The 27,666-nt window shown below is 39.1% G+C and overlaps 1 protein-coding gene and 1 long non-coding RNA gene across 3 annotated transcripts; both read right to left on the bottom strand.

Moving 5' to 3' along the window:
- Window positions 1-838: 838 nt before the first annotated feature.
- Window positions 839-9,041, bottom strand: LOC307008157. Of its 2 annotated transcripts, none has more exons than XR_013799765.1 (5): window positions 8,930-9,041; window positions 2,701-2,733; window positions 2,429-2,547; window positions 1,222-1,553; window positions 839-1,102 (listed from the first exon to the last, which is right to left on the bottom strand). It is a non-coding gene; the product is annotated as an uncharacterized lncRNA (long non-coding RNA). The 2 variants fall into 2 exon arrangements; XR_013799766.1 differs by having other exon boundaries at window positions 842-1,102; window positions 1,496-1,553.
- Window positions 5,007-6,443, bottom strand: LOC307008515 (uncharacterized protein; the record flags this gene model as incomplete). The annotated part of the gene is made up of 2 exons (XM_079631345.1): window positions 5,987-6,443; window positions 5,007-5,882 (listed from the first exon to the last, which is right to left on the bottom strand). The coding sequence occupies exons 1-2, from the start codon at window positions 6,434-6,436 to the stop codon at window positions 5,007-5,009; spliced, it is 1,326 nt and encodes a 441-aa protein (XP_079487471.1). The 5' UTR covers window positions 6,437-6,443.
- Window positions 9,042-27,666: the final 18,625 nt, after the last annotated feature.

Below are 27,666 nucleotides of genomic sequence, written 5' to 3'. Positions count from 1 at the left end.
TCAAACCCCATATCTACTTCATTCAATACGGTCACATTTCGCAATAGACATTTCGAAATCATCACATAGCCTGCCCCAAAACAAAATAAATAGCTGTGATTGGACCGGCAGGTATTTGTCAGCATAACATGTGTAGAAACCCAGACTGATCTGCAGAGCGAAATTGAATGAGTTTGCGAGATCAGGATGGTCTCACCAGGCTAGCCTCGTTTGTCAGCATTTTAGACCTCAAGACAATCATTGAGTTGGAAGACTGTCCTATAATGTGAATTACAAGATTAAATGTGATCTTTATCAAATACCTTTGAATGAACTCCAGCGTCGACGATCCAGCGGCAGGATACTCAAGGTTGAAGACGTAATAGCTGCAGAAGAAAGCAGTGTAAAGAGACGGGGTGTGGGCTCATCACAACATGTCCCTCGGTGGATATAAGCCATCCAGAGGGCTTCATCATGTCACCTGAAATGAACAGATACAACATGATGTGTTATGAGCACTTTGCGATCTGCTTAAGATACAAAGGGCTATACAAATGTAATTCTTATTATTATAATTATTTATTGTGGTCATGTAGATTTCTAGAATGAAAACAAAATAATGAGTTAGAAATGTCGATACTAGATCAAAGTAACATTACCTTGGATGATCAAGCAGGGGCTGCTGGGGAGTTCTGCAGTATTGACGTCCACAGCAGTGGCACATGTAACATAGTTAACACACAGCAGCATGGATTTAGGATAGTAAGTAGGAGGTAGTAAATCATGCAAGGTAAATGTTGATAATGTAATCACTCATTTTGCATTTTAAATATTTGAATAAAAAAAATCTTACATCAACTTCAAGCAGCAAACTCTCTGTCGGCTCTTTGCAGTCCAACATTAGGAGCAGCAGCATGAAGACGGCCTGGTCCGAGTCTGGATCATAGCAGGCCAGAACATCACGGATCTTAGGGTTGTCTAGTGTTGCACAGTAATCCAGGATGGTCTGTCCTCGTCAACTAATTGCCTCCTGTAGCTTCTGAAGGACATCGACGTCCGTCATGTATGTCGCATGTCTTTTCCATCATTGGTTCTGCTCTCTCTGCCCCACTCATTCCTTCCTCTGTGTATACAGACATACAAATGTATTGTTAGTACCCAAGTAACAATTTGGTCTTGATCCCTCTTCATATTCTCCAACATTGCCTCAGTCTCCCACTCTGGCAAATCTGCTGGGGCCACCTGACACATCTAGGAGTGGGCATCACAGGGTAACAATACTGTTGGGGACGGTTATAGCTCAGAAGTTGGAGCAAGTCGTCTCATGACTGAAGGGTCAGCAGTTTGATTCCCTGTTGTGACTGTCTAAATAGACCCATCCCACAGAAAATATGTTAGTGTAATAGTGTTGTAAACACAGGTGTATTTTATCAAACTAATTAAAGGGATATTCCACCATTTGGGGAATTATAAGCTCATTTTGCACCTCCCTTCGAGTAAAACAATTGATTTTTACCTTTCCCCCGTTCATCCAGCAGTTCCCTGAGTCTGGCGATACCACATATAGCTCCAGCCTAGTATAGATGGTTGGATCGGATTAGACCATTAACATCTCGCCCGCAAAGTAATCATTTCAAAAGACTAAGATTTCCAGAATTTTTCCTATTTAAAAGTTGTCTCTTAAAGTTAGAACGTGCAATAAAACGTGGCAATTTTCTAGGCTGATTTGACATGGAACTATACTCTTATTCTGGCGTAATAATCAAGGAACGTTGCAAACGTACCATGGGCGCAGTGATATCACGCAGCACCTGAAAGTAGTCCCTGTTGCATTCTACGGGGACTATTTTCACGTGCTGTGTGATATCACTGCGCCCAGGGGGTCTGGGGGTTAATAAAGGCCTTCTAAAGCAAAGCGATGTGTTTGTGTAAGAAAAATATCCCCATTTAACACGTTACTAAGTAAAATTCTAGCTTCCAGCCAAACGCAGTTTACTTGTGCCTAATGTGCAGCTTATGACGTCGAAAGTAGCATGGTGTAGTGAAAATATCAGCAGTACGACTCGCATAAGTTGCGCATTAGACTTAAGTCGAATCTGTATGTTTGTTGTTTGTCCGGAAGCTAGTTATTTTACTTTAGGAAGTTTAAAATATGAATATTTTTTTTACACAAATGCATTGCTTTGCTTCAGAAGGCCTTTATTAACCCACCAAAGCCATGTGGACCACTCATGGATAGATGCACTTTTTTAGAGATTAAGAAGAATACTGCATACTTGTGAGTCCACGCAAGTGGACAGAAACACAAAAATATGTAGATTTCTTCTTTTCGTCTTTTGAATACGGTTATTTATCTGTTTATTACGGTGAAGCTGTTTTGAATCAATCTATAATGTATAAAGCGCTATATAAATAAAGGTGACTTGACTATGAACATTAAATTCTGTACCTCTGCAGACCAAAGCTTCAGGTCAGAGCCTCTCCAGGACCAGCACAATTGTTGGGCCAGTGGGCCGGTCAGCATCTGGATAAAAATGTGTCTTGTGTTGGCAGATGGGTCGAGATCCGCTATTGTTCAAGACAGAGACAGATGGAAACAAATACATAAGTGCATAGAACATATCAATTCATAATTTAGACAAACAAAATCAATTAATAGTTGACCAATGATTAAAAAGTATTTATTCTACTTATTAAAGTGGGTCTCATGATTATCCTCACCTGTTGCTGCACAAACTGTCTCCACTTCCGCTACTGAAAATAAAAAGTATGTTTTATTATTACAGTAATGAATTACACATTACACAAACCTGTAACGTTAGGTGGTAACAAATAAGCATATTTTGCTATAACGTTAATCAACTGAACCATTGACTCAACTGGTTCTTTGAAAAACAGCACACACAAAAAAGAAAAAGAAATTGTTTGCGAATGAAACAGCATTAATACCAGACCAGCATATACGTTACCTCAACTCTAATGATGAACGAATAAAAGTGTTCGAATTAGGGATGGCTGACGCGAAACAGTCGTTCCGAAGCTTTGCGAGATCCCGAAGCGCAGATGATTCGAATCACTGATCCGAAGCATGATTCAAAACACCCATGTCACGTGACTATGGCCAAACGAAGCCTCGAAGTGTTTCATGAGTGTTTCATCAGGTGTGATCCGCCGAATCAGCGTTTGATTGACACGGTCGGAAACAGACCACACGATCGCACATCTGTATAAAAAGTGAAATCAACGCATATTGACCTCGTGGGTTTTTGTGAGAGGAGTTTGATTTTGAGATAGCGAATTTTTGGTGAAATTATAGTGCGATTTGTTTAGTTATATTTAGGCTTACATTTAAATTTTACACAACACATTGACCTAGAGACACAGAGTAGGCTATACATATAGTGACACATTAATAGATACATAGATATAAATATATATAGACAGCTAGATTAATAGATAGATAGATACACAGATAGATTAAAGATAGGGATAGAAATGTCAACATCAGACCCATCAACATCATCAACATCAACACCAGTAGAAACACAGGACAGTTTATGGGAACTTTTTGATACTCGTCGTATCCATCAAACCCAGATGATACACAACAATGCTACAGATGCCACAGTGGAAGTGAAAAAATACATCAACGATGCGTATTTGCCCAGAACTCATGATCCACTAACTTACTGGAAAGAGAGATCGGCAGTAATCTTTCCTCATATGTCATGGCTAAAAAATATCTTTGTATTCCAGCAACAAGTGTCCCTTGTGAGAGGATTTTTTCAAAGGCTGGAGAAATTATCTGTAAAAAAAGAAGTAAGCTAGGTCCTTCCACAGCAGAGAAATGAATATTTTTGAATAAAAATATCTAAAAAAGCGAGACATATGTGGCTTGATTTATTTTATTAATATTCATTTTGCAGGACCAAAATAACATTATGCACAGTGGGGAGCCTGGTTACAAGCTTCACATATTAGAAAAGTACAATAATAAAAAAACAACAACAATTGTAATGGCTCGTCAAGGTTGTTTCAGATCAACACCTGCAAGTGACCACTAGGTGTCACCGTGGAGACGGGTGTCGGATTGATTCGAAGCCTCAAAACAATATGAATCATTTGGTTCAACTGTTTCATTGCTTCACGAAGCCTCGATCTGCCCATCACTAGTTCGAATTAACAAATTTTATCTTTAGCAGCTAGCAGTTCCGCATCAACTTCCGTACACGAAAACTCGCTTCCGGGCACATAAAAACGTCAGAGTGACTCTTAACAGATTCGACCAATGAACTTTTGATGTGTCATTTACTGGAGGAGGGTGTTATCTTCGTTTCTTAGCTTTGATTGGTTTATTTTTGGCCTATGAAATGCTCGTAAAAGGCGATTTCCTTGAGGCGGCGCGGTGTGGGGAACTATGTTACATGTCACAAGATTCCGTACAGTCATTGTTTGGAGCGTAACATGAAACCGTACAACGGGCCATCATGATTTCGACGACGTGAAGGTATCGTTTTTATATAAATTTATGTGAATTACCTTAACTTTTGCTGTTTGTTACGTCATATGCTGTGTATATTATCTGTTGTCAGGCCGAAATAACCGATTTGGATGTGTATTTAGTTTCAGTATAAACTAAATACACTAAACTTCACGATCTAAACTTCTTCTGCTGTTTATTATTTGATAGGCTGTGTGTGTATTATGAAAGATTGTATCCTCCACCAAAAGTCCTTCATTTAGATCATTATTTAGTTTTTTTTAAAAACAATAAGGTAAACCCGTCAATGATGGTTAATGTATCAAACATGGCTTTAGGTTTTAGGAAACCGTGTAGCTACAAGAAAACACTGATGCACTTTTGATTTTGATATATGTTTTAGGAACATGAACATATTTATTAAAACAAATAAACAAAGAATGCAGTACATATATAAAATAGAACATATAATTGATATATATATATATATATAAAATAGAACATATAATTGGTATATATATATATACAAAACTATTTATTAACCTATTTACATATCATGGCTCATGGCACACTCCCTGCACAGCCATGCCTCCTCTGGTACCACATGAGCGACACACTCAGTGTGGTACCAGAGGGTGCAATTTTCGCATTCTACCCACTCCACTATCTCTGTTGCAGAACCTGGAGGACTTGGCTGCTTGCAAGCGGCGCAGATGTCTTTCTGGAGCCGCTCCTGCTCCCTCTCTCTCCGTAGTCTTTCTCTCTCTTGTTCCCTCTCCCTCTGTCTCTCTCTCTCTCTTTGCTCCTTCCCCCTCTCTCTCTCCCTCTCTCTCTGTTCCTTCTCCCTCTCTCTCTGCTCCCTCTCTCTCAGCTTCCTCTTCTTCTCTTCCTCCATCAATGCTCTCCTTTCCTTGACTTCCTCCATCCTCCTTCTCTTCGCCTCCTGCTTCTCCGTCTCTTCCCTCTCCTTCTCAGCTTGGTGAGCTGCAAACTCGTCACTGGTTATGCAGCGTGCTCCGGCAGGAACCTGCTGCCGCCGCCTCCGGGCTGACTGGTCAAACCGTGGCGGGACCAGGATGTGGGCGAGCCCCTCTGGGATAATTCCAGCCGCGACTAAAGGATTTGGCGGCCGATGGCAGGTGGGGCACTCTACACAGCCAGCAACAACTGGCACTGAGATGATGTCAGGAGGAGCCATGGCGATGGTGGTGCCAGGCGGGGCTTGGTGGAACTGGGCCGTGGCGATGGTGGTGCCAGGAGGAGCTGGATGGATCTGGGCCGTGGCGATGGAGGTGCCAGGAGGAGCTGGATGGATCTGGGCCGTGGCGATGGTGGTGCCAAGAGGAGCTGGATGGATCTGGGCCGTGGCGATGGTGGTGCTAGAAGGAGCTGGATGGACTGACACTGGAGGGATGATCATCATCTGAAATGTAAGTTAGAGGAGATAAAGTGAATTAAGTAAATTATTGTTTGCATTGTTTCTATTGTATCTATGCAGTGTCTATTGTTTTGTTGTTTTGTTTGTACCTGATCACTGTCCTCCAGTGCGTGCCTGTTCAGGGGGAACAAGCCTGTCAGCCGGAACCCCTTCTTTATGTTCTCCACGGTGGCCGCCTTTGGGTAAGCAAATTTTATGATTGATGAAAAATGCTTTTTCCCCAGGACAAGGTCCCCCCTGACCAGGCCCATATTTGTAGCCAGCTTGGTGAAGGCCTCTTTCAGTGGCCCGAAGAGGGACACATCGAGGGGCTGAAGGGCATGGGTGGTGTGGCTTGGCAGGCACACCACCTCCACACCATTGCCCCGACAGAGGTCCACCACGTCCTTGGACATATGGGTCTCGTGTTGGTCACAAGTTAGCAGGAGTGGACGCTCTGCCGGAGCATGCTTCAGGAAATGTTCGATCCACCTCACGAACAGGGGCCCGTCCATGTAGCCCTTCTCGCTGATGGCGTACAGGGCGTTGGGGGGGGCCATCTAGCGCATAGCTATTACTGGGCAGGCATTGGGCATATATTATCATGGGAGGGATGCTCACACCTGCCGCGCTAGCACAGCAGTGGACGCTGATGTGCTCCCTTGTTAGGACTGTTTGTCGATACACATGTTTTTGTCCCCTCTGTGCATATACCTTCTCCTTCCTGCTCTTTTGTTTATCCCCAAAGCCTGTTTCGTCACAATTGAATACCAGGTGGGGACGATCATGCCAGCTCTTCTCACCAAACATGGGCTCCAGTATGTTGAAGAGTGCCTCCACCCGAGGCACCGTCACACCGAAGACCCTCTGCCGGTCCAGGGAGTCGGGGGTCCTGGCCGACAGCTCCGGGTGGCGCTCCCGGAAACGGCACCACCACATACGGCTCAGCCCATGTTCGAAGTTCACCATTGTCTGGCGTCCCGAGGCCTTGACGATACCAGTGGCCATCAACGTCGCTACGGCCCTTGTCACGGGGAAGCCGTGCCTGCCCATCCAAATGATATAGGTAACTAAAGAGGCCTCTTCCTCCGGGAGGAGGGCGCGGCTGGGGTGGGGCTGGTAGGTGTAGCGGCCTCGCCGATGGTCCTGAAGAGTGTTGTGGGGGATGTCGTAGCGGGCCCCCACCGTTCTCAGGCTCCCCCCTGCCTCCAGCTCCTCCAGGGCCGCCTTCATGTCTTCTTTGGACCATTTTTTGTTGTGTTTTGGCATTTTCTGAAAACACACACACAAAAGACTTTGCGTTTTCTGTTTTGTTTGATTTTAAAAAATAAATAATAAATGGTTCATTAATTCACCTGTTCATTAGTTCTTTGAGATCACTGGATTGAAGCAAAATGTTTATTTTTGTCCTGGGTGGCTTACATTATAACTATGTATATAAACTTAATAAAATGTGTATAATACTGTTCATTCGTGTATTTATTAGCTAGTTCTTTGAGATCACTGGGTTGAAGCAAAATGTTTACATTTGTCCTGGGTGGCTTACATTATAACTATGTATATAAACTTAATAAAATGGGTATAATACTGTTCATTAATTTATTCATTAGCACTAGCTAGTTCTTTGAGATCACTGGGTTGAAGCAAAATGTTTACATTTGTCCTGGGTGGCTTACGTTATAACTATAAACTTAATAAAATGGGTATAATACTGTTCATTCATGTATTCATTAGCACTAGCTAGTCCTTTGAGATCACTGGGTTGAAGCAAAATGTTTACATTTGTCCTGGGTGGCTTACATTAATGTTCATTCAAGTGTTCAAAATAGCGCACGTCAAAGTGCCCGTCAAAGTGCAGCTTCTTCTGCTTAGTTCTGCTTAGCTGCTACCTTACTTACTTTGTTTATGGACACCCTGCCTCATCGTGCAGGGTGTCTTATAGTAGTTATATTTCATTATGACACAATTTACCTCACATTTGAGTATTTGGTTGACTTTAATGACCATATATCGCTGATCTGCAAAATATTGTTCATTAAGAAAAATGGCGCGTTCAGTCACCGCAGGTCGTTTTCCAAGACCATCGTTTTTAAACCGCCGTTTAAAAGGGGGTTTTATTAACCTTATAACACACATTTTAGGTTAAAAATATTCAACACGAATAACCATAACGTTTAACTTCAATACTATAGACCACATGACCAAAACTTCATTCATTTCATTCGCTGACTCTTTTCCCTCCTTCACTGGAGTCAACGCGAGATCTCCGCCCACCGCCATTTTTAAATGTCACTCGGGTGTCACTGTACTTACCGGTGAAATGTCGTCTTCAAAGGGCGTGGACTTCGACGATGTGTGAAGAATATAAAAGAGGACAAAACACAGTTTCCAAAGGTATATATAACTTTATTTGACCCGGAAGGGATTCATTGTACATTTGATTCAAAGCGTCACTGTACGGATTCATGTTACGGAAGCGCCGCTGTACGGATTGTGATGCGGAACTGCTAGCTGCTAACATTAAAATCAGCAATGATTATGTGAGAGACAAGCTGAGGCTGCATGGTCTAACGTTAACTCAGTGTTTCCCAATGTTCCTGGAGGCACACCCCAACACTTTACCAACTCTTCCTAATCAATCACACCTGAATCAACTCAGTTCGTTAGTAGAGACTCCAAGACCAGAAATATATGGGTCCGATAAGGCCAGGGAGACATCCAAAATGTAACTTTATAACGTTAGCACTGACTGTTGTGTGCCTCAAGGAGCAAGGTTAGGAAACACTGGTCCAGCTAACTGAAATTAAAAAAATATGACAATATTAAACAACTAACGTTAACGTTACAATGGAATGTTAAAAATTTCACGTTATCTTAGATTTTACCTCAGTAACGTTAAGTTAGGCTAGGAGATTGAGAGCAAATGACCCAAACAGGGAATTCAACTGAAAAATAAAGTTTCAAAACCTTAAAAAATACAACATAATATACATAAAGTGACAATTAACATATTCTAAATGATGACTAGAACGTAATGTATAGCTTTTACATACCTTTTCCCCTGCCCTGGGAACTCTCGCTGAGTCGCTGGTAGTTGACCGTTACAGCAAAAAGAGGCGCATGCGCAGTGCTCCAAAAGTCCGTTCGCAAATGATGACGCAGTTATTAAGTTAATAACATTAAAGGGGTCATGACATGGTTTTTTTTATTTTATTATTATGTTCCCTTAGGTGCAAATATAGTATTACTATAGTTTTTTTTACAAAAAACTTTTAAAATGTAGTGATTTATGACCTTTTCCCACCCTGTTTCTCATCCTCTGATTCACACAGTCTGTTTTGGGGGTGTTTCCCCTTTAAGAGTTCAGTGTTAACGCCCACTGTTATGATTGGCTAACGTCAGTGCCAATGCATCAATTATTAACGCCCCCAGCCAGAACATTTGCGGATTCTGCGCAACTGTTTAATAGCGGGTGATGCATGCGAAGCGATGGCTCTTGCAATGATAAAACCTTATTATGTTTGAGCCGGAATCAGAGGAAAATGAACCATCACCACAACAACGAAGACTGGATCAGCCCGTGTCCACATGGAAAGTGAAACTATTTTGAATTAATAAAAAAAAATTAACCCGAGACACTTGAAAACGGATTATTGTTACATAATTTTCCTATAGCTTAATTTGCTAACAGTTTAACATTATTTAACTAATTCCAATGAAATGATAGGGTGTACCACGGACAAAAATGCATGCACAGACAGGCCATCTTTGAAGATGCAGCATTGATAAAGGCAACATTTTTAATTTTCTATCACATGTAGGCATACTAGAAAGGCGACATATTTTCAAGATTCTCTTATACAAATGTGTTTATATTAGCCATGGTAAAAAGTAAGTTTGCGTCGTCGTTGTTGAGCCCAGAATATTCGGCACGGACTTATCTTTGAGCAACAGTTTTCTGGCAAAGCCAAGCATCATATTGGGATTTTTTCCTCAAAACAGTCATCCTTAAATGTATAGAACACTGCCGTGACTGGGACGTCCGCAAAAAATAAAGTGCATCCATTTTTCCCTGACGACTGGATCTTTCAGCGTATTTAAAAAGTAGTTTAAAGTTTTAAATACATTACTTACAGTTTGCGTCGTCGTTGTTGAGCCCAGAATAGACGGCACGGACTTATCTTTGAGCAACAGTTTTCTGGCAAAGTTCAAAACAGTCATCCTTAATGTATAGAACAAACGCTTAAACTAACACTGCCGTGACTGAGACGTCCGCAAAAAATAAAGTGCATCCATTTTTCCCTGACGACTGGATCTTTCAGCGTATTTAAAAAGTAGTTTAAAGTTTTAAATACATTACTTACAGTTTGCGTCGTCGATGTTGAGCCCAGAATAGTCGGCACGGACTTATCTTTGAGCAACAGTTTTCTGGCAAAGTTCAAAACAGTCATCCTTCACATGTACAGAACACACGCTTAAACTAACACTGCAGTGACTGAGACGTCCGCAAAAAATAAAGTGCATCCATTTTTCCGTGACGTCTGGATCCTTCGCAGCGTATTCAAAGATGTAGTTTGTCCACAGCCAGGAACAGCACATCTGCGTGGCATCGTAATTTCCCTGTACACAGACCCACTCGCTGTCCGTCGACTGAACACTTGTGAGGCGCGCGGCGCGCGGGCGCGACGATGATACGAAATGAGCGTAGTTGTCTTGCGCTGAAAGCGTAGTTGTCTTGTGCTGGAGGCGGTCATTATGCAAACGCTGGTACGTCACTTCGTACCGTGACGTCACTTCTTACCATGAATCCAGAACGAGCTGTATTTAGAGCTTGATTAAATAAATGATTCGTTTATAATGGGGAGGACGTCTTAAGCTGTGAAACTTGCAGGACGTTTTAATGGTACAAAGACCTCTTATATACCAAAAGATCAAGGCAAATTTGGTTTCTCATGTCATGACCCCTTTAACATCGTAAATCTAGCCATTTTTTATATTTACATTTTTTTTTATTTGATATACATTTAAACGCTATGATTGTTATATTACATTTGTATTAAATTACAAAACTGCAAAAAATCTACCAAGTAGCCTAATAAAAATAACATTTGGGAGGCTGATTACAAGGCTTTTAAGATTTTTATCGAGTAAATTTGTCTTTTTTTGTCTTCTGACTGTTGTGATCGGTCACATGCGGAAAATAAATTAAATTCATGTTTTTTTCCTGTAAAGGTTTAAAATTAGGCTAATCTAAAACATTTTTGATGGATACGAAATATAGGCCAATACTTTTTGATTGGCCAGGAAATATATATTTTTTTCTGTATGGGTGTGACTTCCCAGGGCATATTTCAATACAATATTTCACTGTAATAATACTGTTTAATGCTGTGAAATCCTTAATTTTTTTCACTGTGTTGCTGTGATATTACAGACCATGCTGTGATATAGCAGCAGGTTTAAGATTGCAATATTTTACTGTAAAATAAGAGTTAAATGCTGTAAAATCCAGGGATACTGTGGTTTTTACAGGTATTCATTGGGATATTACAGGGAAACTTAATTACAACAAGTTACTGTAAAATAATACTGTTAATTATTGTGAAATGCTGGTAATTTTTAACAGTGTAGCCTATATTTCGTTTTGCCATTACTTTATTTAGACATCATTCCATTTCTGTTCTAAATGTGAACTAATAAATGTAATAAACGTGTTCCTTATTATGTTTAATTGCCTTAGCCTCTGGTGTGTGCGCTGGTGTTTGCGTGAAATTCTGTTGTTGGGGGGGTGGAGGATTTAAAGCAGTTTATTTCTATATGGGGGAATTTCTTGCTTTTCAACCATGGCAAGAAAAAATCCATACGTCCCAGCGCTAGTAGATGGTAATGTTTTCTCTTGGTTCATCTCAGTCAGTATGAATTAATTTTTATATAAGTCGCACCTGACTATAAGTCGCAGGACTTATAGTCCGGAAAATACGGTATATAAAAAACAAATATTCTCAGCTTCTGTAATCTGTATGAAAAGAGAGCGATTCCAGTCGAGCTGATTACGAGCTCATTGACTTTAATTCGTTCACGCCTACTGACGGAGCGCGCTATTCACAAGATAATGTGTTAAGCCATCTATGCAAAACAGGGAAACGCCCCCAAGCAAATGCTTTAAAGGTGCCCTAGAATGTGTTGAAATAATATTTTAATTTTGTCCCTGATATCTACATAGAGGGTTTGTGGCTTAAAAAGTCATTTAAAATGTCCAGAAAAGGTTTTACAGGTCAATTTCCAACCCTATAAATTGGCCCTAGAATGAAATGGTCTGTTTTTACCTTATTTGGAAGCGTCATGAATAGTAATGAGGAGTTCTGCTCTGATTGGCTCTTTCACTGCAAGCGTCAATGGCAGAGGAGAAAACCCACGTAATATCAAAATACTACTGTTATCGTGTCACGAAATGTAATTCTAAGAGTGTTTCAGTCGAGAATGTAGTTGTTTAAAGGTCAAATCTGTGGTTTATTTATAAAGATAGCGCCTATTTGAAAAATATATCTGACGTTTTCGGAGTTGTGAGATCCAGGCGATCACCGGGCGTTCAGCACTCATTAACCCCGACTGGAACAACTTTTCCTCGGCTAGTGGTTCTGATGTTTGCCGCTGGCTCTGGTGTCTCTAGTCTAGTGGTTAAACATGAGATATTATTTGTCTTGTGTATATCTAACGGGCGATCTTTGGTCTCATTAATCTATAATTTGTTCCATGGCAACTCGTTTTGGCTGAGGGCAAAGTGAAGTTTCATAATTTTATATATTTAGGCTATTTAACTTGAGCTATAGGCTATTTTAAGCTGACTTATGTTTGACTAAATTGTTTGCTTTATTTATTTTTATTTACTTATACTTTCATACTGGATATCAGATCTTTAAAACTGACATTTAACAAAAAGAGTCAATTGTGTAATTTTATTTTAGGCTGACAGTTATATATTTTAAAATATATATAATATTTTTTATATTTATTTTATTATACATTCTCTTCACTGTACATGTATAATAAAATAAAATGACACAACCCCGTCTCTGTTTTTTAAATGTCAGTTTTAATGTTCAATAATGTTTCATAAAAGAAGCAGGGTTGCGTTTTATATTTCGTGTTGTTATAAATATATGCAGTGAAGATAATCAATGTACACGTTGCCTGAACCACATTTGTGTGGCCATTTAATGTGTTTAAGAATTTTTTTTTTTTAAATGAAAAGAGGCAGAGTGTTGTTTTATACCATATTTCGTTTTTGTTGCCTAAAATATACATAAAGAGATAACCGGAGTAGCCAGAGCGTGCTGAGTGACGCGATCAAGAACACCGCTGTCCCATTTGCAGAATAACCGGACTTGCGTCCTCTCGTCCTCGGGAGTTCGTTCTCCTAAGTCGAACTTGGCAAGTCTGAATTACCAAGGACGCAAGTCCGAAGTTTGCGTACTTTGTATTGAGAAACGGCCTCGGTGTACAACCGTATATGTTTGAGCCGGTTTCAGACGACGATGCAGAGTTTGAGGAACAAGCGGTTGTTTGTAGAATGCAAATGGACGTTTCGGAGTGGTAAGTTTATTCATTATTTTCAGTACGAACTTAACAGTCACGTGTGTGCGTGTGTGTGTGTATGTGCGTTCGTTCGTTAGTGCGTGCGTGTGTGTGTGTGTCTGTGTGCGTGTGTGTCTGTGTGCGTGTGTGTGTGTGCTTCACCTGCGCGCAGTTCTGTGTAGCACCCAACCCGATCTCACGGCAATTCGTACGAATTTTACGAGGTGGCTAATTCGGGTAGCACCGTATCTCTGAAAGGGCTTGGCTTATGCAAATTTTGGAGGCGTACATATTAATGATCCCATCGGTTACGTCACAGTAGGTGTTATGTGGAGATTCGCCCGTTTTTCAGGGGTGTTTTTCAAAAACGAGATTTAAACAAGAAGGAGAAAACAATGGTGTTTGAAACTCACTGTATGTCATGTCCATGTACTAAACTATTGTTATTTAACTATGGCAAGTTAAATTCAATTTCACATTCTAGGGCACCTTTAAGTTTCATCATTCAGTCACCTGCGCATTGGGAAGATGGCACGACACAATAATATTCTTCAACCTTTTTAAAAGGAATGGAGCTTCATCACTTCCTCCGCCTGCAACTCGGAGTGCGCCTAGCAACAGATTCAGAAATCAGAAAGAGTAAGTAGGCTACATATTTTACCCACTATTATTACAGATATTTTACAGATATTTTCACAAATTAATATGGAAAACATGTCGTTTTCTAAGGCCAAATTAGAACCTGGAATTGATATTTTTCCCGCAGTGCTGAATGAGAAGAGCCATTAATATTATTAATAAATTATTGTTTTCTAAGTGGCTAAAAACATCTCCATCTCCGCTGTTAAGCAGATGCGCTTATAGAGAGAAATGCATCTTTCATACGCATTACATAATCAGAATGTATTCGCTTTCGATTCGAATTTGTTCGTTTTAAAGTGGACATTTCAAGCTTTAGCTACGTAGGCTATATTTTGTTTCTGTTCTCGCGCTCCAGTTCACGGAGATCATGAAAGCGCGCCTGATTGTTTTATTTTATTTTACAAAAGCACAACGCTTTCTTGTTATTGTGAGTTTACACAAATAAAAGTAGTTGCGAATAATGTATTATTATTTTCTGTATGACCAGCAATGATAAGAGTATTTTAAGTTGTTTCACTGTTGATAGGAAAATGCAAGTGTTCGCGTCCGCGGCTCCGTGCCATGCAGTGCGCGCTCCACACTCCCCACAAACCCTTGGATATGCGTCAAAATCTTGTGTTTATTTGTGATAATCTTAGCCCTGTATTATTATTGTCTAACCCGTATTATGAATGACATTTGACGAATTGCTTTGTTCCTTTTTTGGATAAAAGCGTCTCTAAATATGTAGCCTAATAAATGATATAATAATGATGATAATTATTATTATTATTTGCGTACACGGACCCCAAACACACCGCGTCTTCTAAGTCAGGTGACTGTAAATCACTGTGATCACTGTGAAGCTGCTTTGATAAAATCTGTATTGTAAAAAGCGCTATATATATAAAGGTGACTTGACTTGACTTGACTAAATGCGCAAAAACTGTTTCCATTGCAGTTTTGCGAAAAATTCCTTTTTGCACAGTTGGTCGCTTCAGTTGGTTCACTTGTGTCTTCAGTTGAACATTTAGTTCGTCCACATAGAGGAATTACAATAAAACCGATTGAAAAACAAAACCTTTGAATCTCTTTGTTTAGGCTTGCCTCATGATGGGCCATTGGGTGAGTGTCTGTCACACCCTGGGTCTGAATCTCATTAATATTGATGGGCCATCACCACTCCTGCATAAACCTCTTCTGAAAAAAAACAGTCTTACAAAGTTTAAATCATTGTATTGTTTTATGTGAACGATTAGGCAGGATGTTTTTCACATCATTTTGAAGCCAGAACTCGAAGCGACAACATCCATTAGTTATAAGTCTTCGGAACACATATTTAGTATGCGTTTTGTGGTCTATTTCAGCAACTTTCATTTTTATTTTTTTCAATAACCACGCATAAACATTATTCTCTTAAAAATACAAACATGTACATACATGTTACTCACATATTATGGTAGCCCTGTTTGTGCTATATAGAGTGAATTTACACCTTTGCCATTAACATGTTTATAAATAACTGAAAAAAGCATAAATGTCAGGCCATTTAAAAATATCCCAAGGGCCCCAAAAACACATTGGTCCCCAGAGGGTAAACAGACTTTGCTTTGAATACATTTTAATATACTAACTCAACACATTCACAACCACATTTCAATATGCCCCTGACTTCTAATGGGCCTTTCACACAGGACGCGGTATGCGCGGCGCTTGCCGCTGGGTTCAGCGTTGCCCTTCAGATACAACGCGATTTGCGCTGCGCTATGGCGTAGGCGGAGTTTTAAAAACTATTAGCGGGAGCTCTATTGTCTGTTGTTCCTCCTTTCGGTCAGCAGCAAACATGTATCTGTCCCGTTGTAAGAAGCGAGCGATAGCGCTAGTCCTGCTGATGAGAATTAAAAGAGAAGCAAGGAAGAAGAGGCTGTGGGTGCATGAAACCCTCAGGTCCAGAGAACAACTTGGTGAATTCAGGCTGGCAAAGGAGCTCCGTTTCCACAGTGACCGGTTCCAGGTGTACTTTCGCCTCAGTAGGGAACAGTTCGACTGTTTGCTGGGCCAGCCTGTTCTCACCCAAATGCGTCTCTATAGCACGCAGTGTGTTTATCGTGCAATTTATACGCGAAAATGAGTTTTTACGTGGATATGATACGCAGTTTTGCGCGTGCATATGATACGCACTTAATTTCGTGATATACACACGCACCCCACACCACTAATCCTACCCAAGCGTATAATACACACGCACCCTACCCCACCCTAAACCCAACCATGTGCTATCAATGCGTATACTATGCACGTAAAAACTCATTTTCGCGTATATATTACACGATAAACACACTGCGTGCTATATAGATGCATTTGGTGAGATCGGGTTGGCTGGGCAGAGTTGGACCTAGAATCTCAAGGATCCACACGAGCTACAGAGAGCCAGTTTCTCCAACAGAACGTCTGGCAATTTGTCTGAGGTGGGTGATTTATATTAAAAAAAATAATAATTAATTACACCAGTTTCTTAATTGAAGGTGGTTAGAGGTTTTTGCTGTTTTAAATTGTACTGATAGTTATTTGAATGAACATTACAATGTCATTAATTTTAGATACCTGGCAACTGGTGACTCCTACACCACCATTGCCTGTAGTTACCGAGTGGGCATCTCCACTGTGGCAGGCGTTGAGCCAGAGGTGTCCAAGGCCATTTGGGATAGCCTGGTTGATGAGTTTCTGCCTGTACCGAAGACTGCTAATTGGCAGGAGATCGCCACTGGATTCAAGGAGAGGTGGAACTTCCCCAACTGTGTGGGTGCAATAGATGGGAAGCATGTGGTAATCCAGGCACCACATAATTCAGGCTCCCAGTACTTCAACTACAAGGGTACATATTCTATTGTTCTTCTGGCGGTTGTGGATGCAAGGTATCTTTTTAGGGTAGTGGATGTTGGATCTTTTGGTCGGAACAGTGACGGAGGGACCCTTGCTGCCTCTGCTTTTGGACAAGCACTACGGGAAGATAAGCTCCATCTCCCAGAAGATGCTCCTCTCCCAGGCGCTGATCACCTGGGGCCCATGCCTCATGTCTTTGTGGGTGATGAGCAGTGTTGGTCAAGTTACTTGGAAATAGTAATTAGTTACTGATTACTGATTACTTCTCCAAGAAAGTAATCCAGTTACTTAACTGATTACTTATTTTCAAAAGTAATTAGTTACTTTACTAGTTACTTTACTAGTTACTTTACTTCAAAAACATGATGCACGACCTGAATACGCTATAAAAGCAGACCTTTCAGCCTAATTCTATTCTTTCTCATATTCCATCATCTAAAATTGAATCAAATTAAACATTCTCTTTTTTAAAACTTGTTTAATTAGTTTCAATATTTTAACTTTATGCACATTGCATCAACCAAAAATTTAATTAAATGCAACAGTCTCAGACTTGAAGAAAAATGTTGAACATTTAACCAATTTCTGCAGTCCACCATATTTTAACGAAATACACAGTCCTTCCTCTGTTAACTTATATTTCTGCATATTCCAGCATATAAAATGCAAATATTTTTTTGTAAAATCCTCTATTCGATTAGATTCAAATAAAATACAGCAATAAAATAATTAAAATGAAAGTCTCTCATGACTGTATACCAAATTATTAACATTTACGTCTTTTAACATTAAAGTGCAGATTCGTTTTGTTTTTGTAAATCGTCAGACATGTTTTTACCATTTCATTAAGTTTTGCTTTGTAGGAAGCATTTCTTTAAAGTGAATTTCGTTTTGTATAAATTGTATCTTAATTTTAATAAATATTGCATCAACCAATTGCATGTTTTTAATAAATAAAAAGCAAATATAGCAGACAATATAATAACCGTGACATTGAGGCGGTAGCGCGCCGCGATCACTTGCATTGCATTGTTAAAAGCCTTTCTTTGAAGTGAATTTCGTTTTGTATAAATTCAATTCTTTTTGTATCTTATTTTAATAAATGTTTCATCAACCATTTGCATGTATTTAACAAATACAAGGCAAATATAGCAGACAATAACCGTGACATGGAGGAGCCGGCGCGCCACTTTCACTTTCATTGTTAACTAGAGCGCGCACCTCATAATCATTTATGCAATCATTCATATGCAACTCAGCGTAGGCCGATGTCTCATGATACATTAGCATTAAATATCTTTGCTGCATCCTTTCTAGAACAGACAAGGGCTTTCTCGCGGCTCGTATCAGCATTTACGGATGATGAGTTTTGTGATGCGGTTGCGATTAAATAAATAATACCCCATTCACGCAGCTCTATCGATAACAACATTGAACACTAGGCTACACAAATAGTTTTTTTATTTTTTATTTAGGCGATTAATTTTCCATAGTGACATAGGAGGTGCCGGATCCAATAAAAAAGGTTCCATAGGCTATCCAACGTCGGGCGTGTTCCGGCTCAAATTAAGCCACGAAACAAAATCACAGTAACGCAGTAACGCAGCCTCCTTATGGGGAAGTAACAGTAATCTAATTACTGTTTTTGCAATTGTAATCCCTTACTTTACTTTTTACTTGAAAAAAGTAATGGGATTACAGTAATGCGTTACTGCCCATCACGGTTCGGTACGTACCTCGGTTTTAAAGTCACGGTTCGGTTCATTTTCGGTACAGTAAGGGAAAGAAATGCAAAACATTAAACTGCTGGTTGTTTACTATAAACTTTTTTTTAACAATTTGTTTACACTTTTTTAAACACTTTTTAATAAAATATAACGTTAGGCTAATAAATAAAAAATATATAAAATAAAAAAAGAATAAGAAATAAAATACTGCTGCAAAGTTCTCCATTAATAAAATACTCTCAAACCAATATTGGCCGTGATGCTAGAGCGAGAGGCTGGGCTAAAGCGAGTGTGCCGTGTATGTGGTGATCTTTATTTATGCAATATTTATGTCCGAGCCCGACCCGAGAGTTAAAATCCAATTTTTTTTCTCATACTAATGACACATGTACGTTTGTTTGTGTGGAAAGCCCCCTTTTAACAGAAAGGCATTCGGAAATGTCCACAGATGAGCGCATCAGCGCTCTTAACAGCCTTAACGCTCTTTCGTTGTCACAGCAACATAAACAAATTTCCGCACACAGGAAGACAGATGTTATGGTAATATTTTACATGTATTTGAATCACAAAAACGATTAATCAGATTTAATCAGTGCAATGCGGAGACTTCGACACTTAATATGTTTGTGTGGAAACTCGGAATTGACGTATGTTCCGCACACAAAACTAGCCTAATTTACCTGAAAGATTGCATTCGGTGCACATGTGAACCGTACCGAAAGTCCTGTACCGAAACGGTCCGGTACGAATACATGTACCGTTACACCCCTAATATATATTATTGGTATATTAATTCACAAAACTGATGGTTGAAACATTTATGATTATTATCACTGTTGAAAACCGTTATTTACATTTTTAATTCAGGATTCTTTGATGAATAGAAAGTTCAAAAGAACAGCATTTATCTGAAATAGAAAGCTTTTGTAACATTAAACTCTAGGAGGAATGTGCTGAGGCCCTATCCTGGAAGAAACCTATCCCAACCAAAGAGGATCTTTAACTTCCGCCTTTCACGAGCCAGAAGAGTAGTTGAGAATGCCTTTGGGATTCTTGCTGCACAATGGAGAATCTACCACCGGGTGATTGGAGTGAGCTCTGCAAATGTGGATGCAATTGTGAAAGCAACAGTGGTCCTTCATAACTTCCAGAGGTGGAACTCCACAGTAGAAGTCCCAGTAGATGAACATCACATCCCTGCACTTACACGTGGAAGGAGAGTAGGCACCAACAACTCCACCCAAGAGGCCGTAGCTGTACGAGAGTCCTTCAACAGCTACTTTTCCTCTGCCGCTGGTGAAGTGCCCTGGTGTTACGTCCCTGGCTTGTCTAGGGGTTTTTGGGACAAACAAATAAATATACCCAGGATGGAAAACTCAAGGATGACTCGAAACAGGTGTCAAGTTTGTGTATTTATTGATTAACTAACAAAGACGCTAACTAGAAAAATATAACAACACATACATACACAGACCTCACGGGTCGTAACACCTGGCAACACAACCTAGACTGCTGATGTGCTCACCTGTCGTCTTTGCATCCCGTCAACATAAAACAAAGGCTAATTTAAGAGCCACTCACTTATTTTTAAACTGCAATATCTGAATCAAAACAAGAATCATAGTCAGCTCTTTTTTAGAATATAACATTTATTCAAAACATTAAATCTGAAACTAAGGAACACATTTTATATAAATAACATCTGAATAAAACAAAAATCAGGAACTCAGCTATTTTTTTAGAATAAAAGACATTTATTCAAAACATTAAACATGAAATTAAGGAACAAATTTTCTATATATAATATCTGAATCAAAACAAGAATCATAAAGTCAGCTCTTTTAGAATATAACATTTATTCAAACATTAAATCTGTAACATATATATATATATGATTTGTTTCTTAGTTTAAGGTTTAATGTTTGAATAAATGTTTTATTCTAAAAAAAGAGCTGACTTTATGATTCTTGTTTTGATTCAGATATTATAGTATATAATCGAGAATTTATCTCTCAGGAAAAGTCAGCCCTATGTAAAGTAGTGAGGAACTCTATTTTAACTTCACTCCTTTTTTCAAGTGACAGGTTTCTGAGACGTGGTGCCAGACTCAACAGAAAAAGCTCCGTCTCATCTGCAGACTGATTGAGAACACTCATCAGCTGGTTCTCGAATTCATCATTCTGCCCCTTCCTATTTTTGTTCCTCGTCGATCCCTGTGGTGCTGGCGTAGCCCGTGGAGTGCTGGGTGCTGCAGGCACATGTGATGCATGAGGTGCCGAGGTAGATGGTGGCCCCCAGGACACATCAGGAGGGTCAGACAGAGTCTCAGAAGACTCAACAGCCATAACTGCAGGGGTAGACAGGGTACTGGGAGATACACCAGTCAGGTAAAGGGTCAAGGTTTCAGTTAGGTCACCAGGTGGTGGGGTGCCAGGTGGTGAGGTACCAGGTGGTGATGACTGAGGAGCCAGGGGTGATGCGGTAACCTGGGAGCAGGTCAATCTCTCTTCTAGGGATTGGGTCATATTAGATGAAGTGGCCCTCTCTTTCACATGAGGCTCCAAAAAACTCATTATGGAGAAATACCTCCATGTGGTCTTCTGTTCTGCCCCTGCACCACTCTTCTTCTCCCTCATAGCCTTTCTCTCCTTTATAAACCTGTCCCTGAGATTTTTCCATCTCTTTTTACACTCATCCTCTAATTTGAGAAAGGATTTCATCTTTTTTAATAACACATTTGAAAACTATACCTCTACTCCACGTAATTTAACTGGTGTAGAGTTCATTCATGGGGGACACATTAAAAAACTATTAAAAAACTGTTTACACACATTGCCTACCTACAAGTTACCTGACAGTTAAAACAATTATTTTTAATGTAAATGTCATTTTTTTTAATGTAAATCTGTCTGTATTTAATTTTATCAATCAATAAATTCCACTAGAAACAAACCTTGTTGTATTATTTTATTTTAAGAAGCTGCTTTGATACAATCTGTATTGTGAAAAGCGCTATACAAATATACTTGACTTGACTATGAGACGATCGTTCATACCATACGATGTCTTAATATAATTCACTTTACAGTTCAGGAGGAAAAAAGGCTTTTAACACATACTGCCCGTGCATACGTTCTAGCCTATGTATAACAGTTATAATACCGTATAGACAGATCACCAGGTGATCGCCCATATTGCATATCTACAACAAGCTACCTGATTTACACACCTGACATGCCAACTTGAATGGAGATATGTCTCCATGACACAGCTTTCCTGACGATGTCCCTATACGACCTCAAACTTGTATCCTACAGCTCAGGAAATTCTGACACACACAGTACTAGCCGTTCATCCATTTTGATTTCCGTGCATACGATGTCTTTTAATATAATTTACTTTCATCCATTTTGATTTCCGTGCTTGTTTTGGATCCCCCGATTCTATTGGCCGCGCTGGTAATCGTCACAGAGCGCAGCGGCAAAAGTTGAACTATTTTGAACTTTGACCGCGGAGTGCGCGCGAGCACGCCAATGATGCGCACCGCTGCGCTTGCGCTTTGCTCGACGCAGAAACAAAACGTCCTTGCGCGGCGCAAGCCATTGAAATGAATGGGTTTTATAGCGCAGCGCCGCGCATACCGCGTCCTGTGTGAAAGGCCCATAAGGGGTCTTTTATTTGTGACTACTCCCAACAGCTTATAATTGTATCAGTACTAGAACATTTTATTTTTCTCTTTGCAGGAAGAAGATTTGATGTTTATAGAGGAGGCAACCTCATCTAATGTTATACATCACCCTGAGGAGGTACACAAGCAAAAACTAAATTTCATTGTTTCAACTGGAAAGAAGTCATTCTGATTGATGAATCCGAACGTAGTTTACATGAATGATACATAAAGTTAATCGGGTTGATGTGTGTGGTAATATGCCACAAAATTCAAATCATGATTATTTTATATACGCTCACTAGTGCACGAATATATAGTGTCTCCTGCTGTTTGCACATAGTCGCATACCATTCTCCTACATTGCTTCTTTTCTTTGTTTTAAAGAGCAGACATAATATTTATCTATTTTGGGTTCTGATTAGGAGACAATGAGCACATGAACTGTTGTGCCATGCTGCTTATATTTCTCAAACATTAAAAACGCCCAAAATAAAATGTCTGTGGATGAGTATGAAAGATGGACTGATGGAACAATGTCCTCTACTCTACAGACGATGAGTGGTAAAGGACTTTATGACATTTTTTTAAGAACAACTGCAGCTCAATTCCTTATGTCATTGCACATGTGCAGTCCTTTCCAGTTTCAGTTTTCACTCTGATCAGGTGTTTACATGTTCTCTCGATTGGATTAGAAAAGGAATAAACCACCCCTTTCAATCTGATTGAAATTTCATTCGGATCAAGCGAAATCGAATTCAATCCGATTACTAATGGATTTTTTGGTTGCATGTAAATGTACCCAGGGCCGCATTAAGAGCTCACTGGGCCCCGGGGCTATGAGCTATTGGAGGCCCCCTAAAATTTAATCAAATTAAACATTCTCTTTTTTAAAACTTGTTTTATTAGTTTCAATATTTTAACTTTATGCACATTGCATCAACCAAAAATTAAATTAAATGCAACAGTCTCAGACTTGAAGAAAATTGTTGAACATTTAACCAATTTCTGCACATTCCACCATATTTTAACGAAATAAACAAAGTCCTTTTTCTGTTAACTTATATTTCTGCATATTCCAGCATATAAAATGCACATATTTTTTTGTAAAATCCTCTATTCGATTAGATGTAAATAAAATACAGCAATAAAATAATTAAAATGAAAGTCTCTCATGACTGTATACCAAATTATTAACATTTACGTCTTTTAACATTAAAGTGCAGATTAGTTTTGTTTTTGTAAATCGTCAGACATGTTTTTTACCATTTCATTAAGTTTTGCTTTGTAGAAAGCATTTCTTTAAAGTGAATTTCGTTTTGTATAAATTGTATCTTAATTTTAATAAATATTTAATCAACCAATTGCATGTATTTAATAAATAAAAAGCAAATATAGCAGACAATATAATAACCGTGCATTGAGGCGGTAGCGCGCCGCGTTCACTTGCATTGCATTGTTAAAAGCCTTTCTTTAAAGTGAATTTCGTTTTGTATAAATTCAATTGTATCTTATTTTAATAAATGTTTCATCAACCATTTGCATGTATTTAACAAATACAAGGTAAATATATATAGCAGACAATATAATCACCGTGAGAAGGCGCGCCGCGTTCACTTTCACTTTCATTGTTAACTAGAGCGCGCACCTCATAAATGAATGAAACTCAGCGTAGGCCTATGTCTCATACATTAGCATTAAATATCTTTGCTGCAAACACAAATAACACAAATTTCCATCATACACTTTTAGAATAAATGCATTTGATATACCAAATTCAAACGTGACGTTTCAATTCACCCTGCCGCCCACGGGGGTTGATGGACAGGCGATCTGACCAATCATAACGCCGAATCCGAAATTTAGTCCGGCAGCAAAGCAGTCAGTAGAAAGTTAACGTCTTTGGACTTGAACTTGAAAAACGGTATTGTTTAAATTACTTAAATGACAATATTTGAAAGTTGAGACTTTGTTTCATGTCAAAAGTAAGCTGCTCTCTCGTCTGTCAGCACGTAGCCTACTACTAGTCTGTGCCCCGCGATGTATTTTTCACTGCGTGAGAACATGTGTGGCGTGACTCGTGAGAGCGAGAGCCTGGCTTATCACACACAGGAGGCTGGTCTTTGCGAATGGTCAATTACTTGAGACCCGGTGCCCAATATGCGCAGGAACCTTTCCAGTTTCTGACTTAGAATCGCATGCCAGCTGTTGTGGAGAAAGGTAATGGTAATACTGACTCACAATAAAGCTTCAACACCTAGTTATACATGTTGTTCACTGTATGATGAACAGGTCAAAATTGTATTATTCACTCACAAATTAAACCACATTGATTAAATATGGTTTAAACCACTTATTAATTAATCCATTATTAATTAAACAACTCACAATATAGACCAAATTAAATCTGGCAATGTTGAAAAAAATAAATCTTCATAATACAAATCATAAAATTCCTTGTGTGATTCTCTGGGTGAATGGCATGAGCTTGAGTGATGATTTTTGGGTGTCATATTTCTTTACTCTTTGTTTACACTAAAATGTTTAAAAGTGGTGAAATGTTTAAAACCTGAGTATATACTAGCCTGGGTTTCCCCATACTGCCTTTGCGCAGCGCGATTTTATTCACTCTGAAAGGCAGTCTGGATACCATGGACCAGATTTTCGCCTCATCTAGGGAACCAATCACAGAACGGGGAGGGAGCAGCAAGACGATGACGACATCTATGCGACACAACTAAGCAGTTTGTTTATATCCATATATACCTTCGACCCTCATGTTTATCTTGCACAAACGGCAATAGTCGCTGAACGTCATTGTTTACACAAAAATATCTTACCCATCGTCTTCTTCCTTGTCTAATTTCTGTCGCTCTACACGTCATCTGGTATAATGGACACGATTGGCTATGAGCGTACAGGCGCATTTGATAGACATTCTTAGCACCCAATAAACGGCGCCGGGCATTCGTAAACCACGCCTCAAATACGAGAAAATGCACATGTGGTTCCCAGACCCAAGTCTCAACGAGAATTGGGTCTGGCGTTAGCCAGGCTAAGTATATACATGAATTATTATATATATATATATATTTTTTTTTTCTTTAGTCCATATGGAGTGCCAGAAAAAATACCCTGCTCTGATTTGGATCATATCTCATGGTAACCTACCTGACTATGTTCATTGCTTCTGTTCAAAAGAGTAAATTGTATGTATGTATTGGATTTGTGTTCATGGACATGAATTTCCCCATTTTTTCGTGTCACTCAGCACGACTTTCAATCTAATGTATTTCAATGGGACGTATTTTTCGTGCCTGCACCACGTTTTTCTTTCGAGAGCACAGTATTGTTGTTTTCTCAATTGTTATTCATTTTGCAAACTTTAAGAGCTACATTACTCTAATCAAGAGATTTTAATCCTCGTTTTTATTGCTTTATATTCGGTAGGCTACTCAACATTAATCTATTTATTCGTGTCTAAGGGCACAAATATTCTTCTTTTTTTTCGTGTCACTCCGCACGACTTTCAATGTATTTCAATGGGACGTATTTTTCGTATATAATTTAATACATAAAAATTACATAATTACAGGACGGTATATTTTCTATATGCTTAAAACATTGATTAATTTAGGTGGGATATTTGATTATTTTCGATCACATATTGTGGTAATTTCCCCCTCACGTCCATAAGCCGACGTTGAGGGTAGCAGCTGAAACCCTTTTCTAATTCGGTAATGTCATGATTTATCCTCTCTTTTTAATATAATTTTGGACTACATTAAAACGACATAATTGCAGGACTGCATATTTGCTGTAGGCTTAAAACATGCCTTTATTTATTGTGGGATATTTTATAATTGTCGATGGTATTTCAATTTGCAATGGCTTATAGTGAGCCTACTTTGCTTTTCTTTCTTTTTTGCGCCAAAAAAAGGAAAAAAAGAATAGCCTACTTTTATAGAACTTTCATCTCAATACTGATTATGAAGTTGTAATAAATTAATTACATAGCCTACTGCAGAAATGTTTATATTACTTTATATGGACATATCCTTTGGCAAAGAGATGGATGCATTCTGGGAAGTAATATATGTTTAGATGTAATGGCTACATACTCGTGTTTCCTTCACTTGGACATTTGCTGACCCCTTTAAAATTTTGAGCAAGGATATAAAATATTAAGACTGTACTTTTTAATTATGATTGATATTTTGGCGCAATATTGTGCAACACGTCACTGTGTGCGACCATCGCAGAAACCATTGCCCAGCGCGATTCCACCACGGTAAGTCGCTTACAACAGTCTAATAAGCAAGATGAATTCATAAGCATTATTTACACGTCCAAAATTAATACAATTACGAGTTTATAAAAAAAACATGTTCTAGGCCTAGATATAGGTTATATATATATATATATATATATATATATATATATATATATATATATATATATTAATAAAAAATTAATTTTAACAAACGCGACTTTTAACAGTAGCACAGGAAATAGGAACAACGTGATCTGTATTTATTTATCCTGAGCATTTATAAGAAAATGGGAATCACTCACTATTAGGGTACGTTTTAAATCTTATATCAACATAACACTACATAATTAACATTTTCTGTTGTTCTCTCTGCAGATCCTGTCAAACATATCACCTGTCGAACCTATCCGAACCTGATTTTTAAAACCCAAAGGCACTTTTAAGAGCCAACCTCTATCTCTTCATTATTTTCTATATCGTACATCCTCTCTGTTCTCACTATCTATATTTCTGTCCATCTCTTCAATCTTTATCTGTCTCACGGTCTTTATCTATTGCTCTTTCTTTCCTCCCTGTCTGTCTTTGTCTACTCTTCTGTCTTACCCATCTTTGTCAGCCTGTCTGTCTGTATCTGACTGACTGTCTGTATCTGACTGTCTGTCTGTATCTGACTGTCTGTCTGTATCTGACTGTCTGTCTGTATCTGACTGACTGTCTGTCTGTATCTGACTGTCTGTCTGTCTGTCTGTCTGTATCTGACTGTCTGTCTGTCTGTATCTGACTGTCTGTCTGTCTGTATCCGACTGTCTGTCTGTCTGTATCTGACTGTCTGTCTGTCTGTCTGTCTGTATCTGACTGTCTGTCTGTCTGTATCCGACTGTCTGTCTGTATCTGACTGTCTGTCTGTATCTGACTGTCTGTCTGTATCCGACTGTCTGTCTGTATCTGACTGTCTGTCTGTATCTGACTGTCTGTCTGTCTGTATCTGACTGTCTGTATCTGACTGTCTGTCTGTCTGTATCTGACTGTCTGTCTGTATCCGAC

The sequence above is a fragment of the Phoxinus phoxinus genome (genome assembly GCF_949152265.1).
Source record: "Phoxinus phoxinus genome assembly, chromosome: 12".
Lineage (NCBI taxonomy): Eukaryota > Metazoa > Chordata > Actinopteri > Cypriniformes > Leuciscidae > Phoxinus > Phoxinus phoxinus.
Note: the sequence above shows the minus strand (reverse complement) of the source record. Positions and strands in the feature narration are given on the sequence as shown.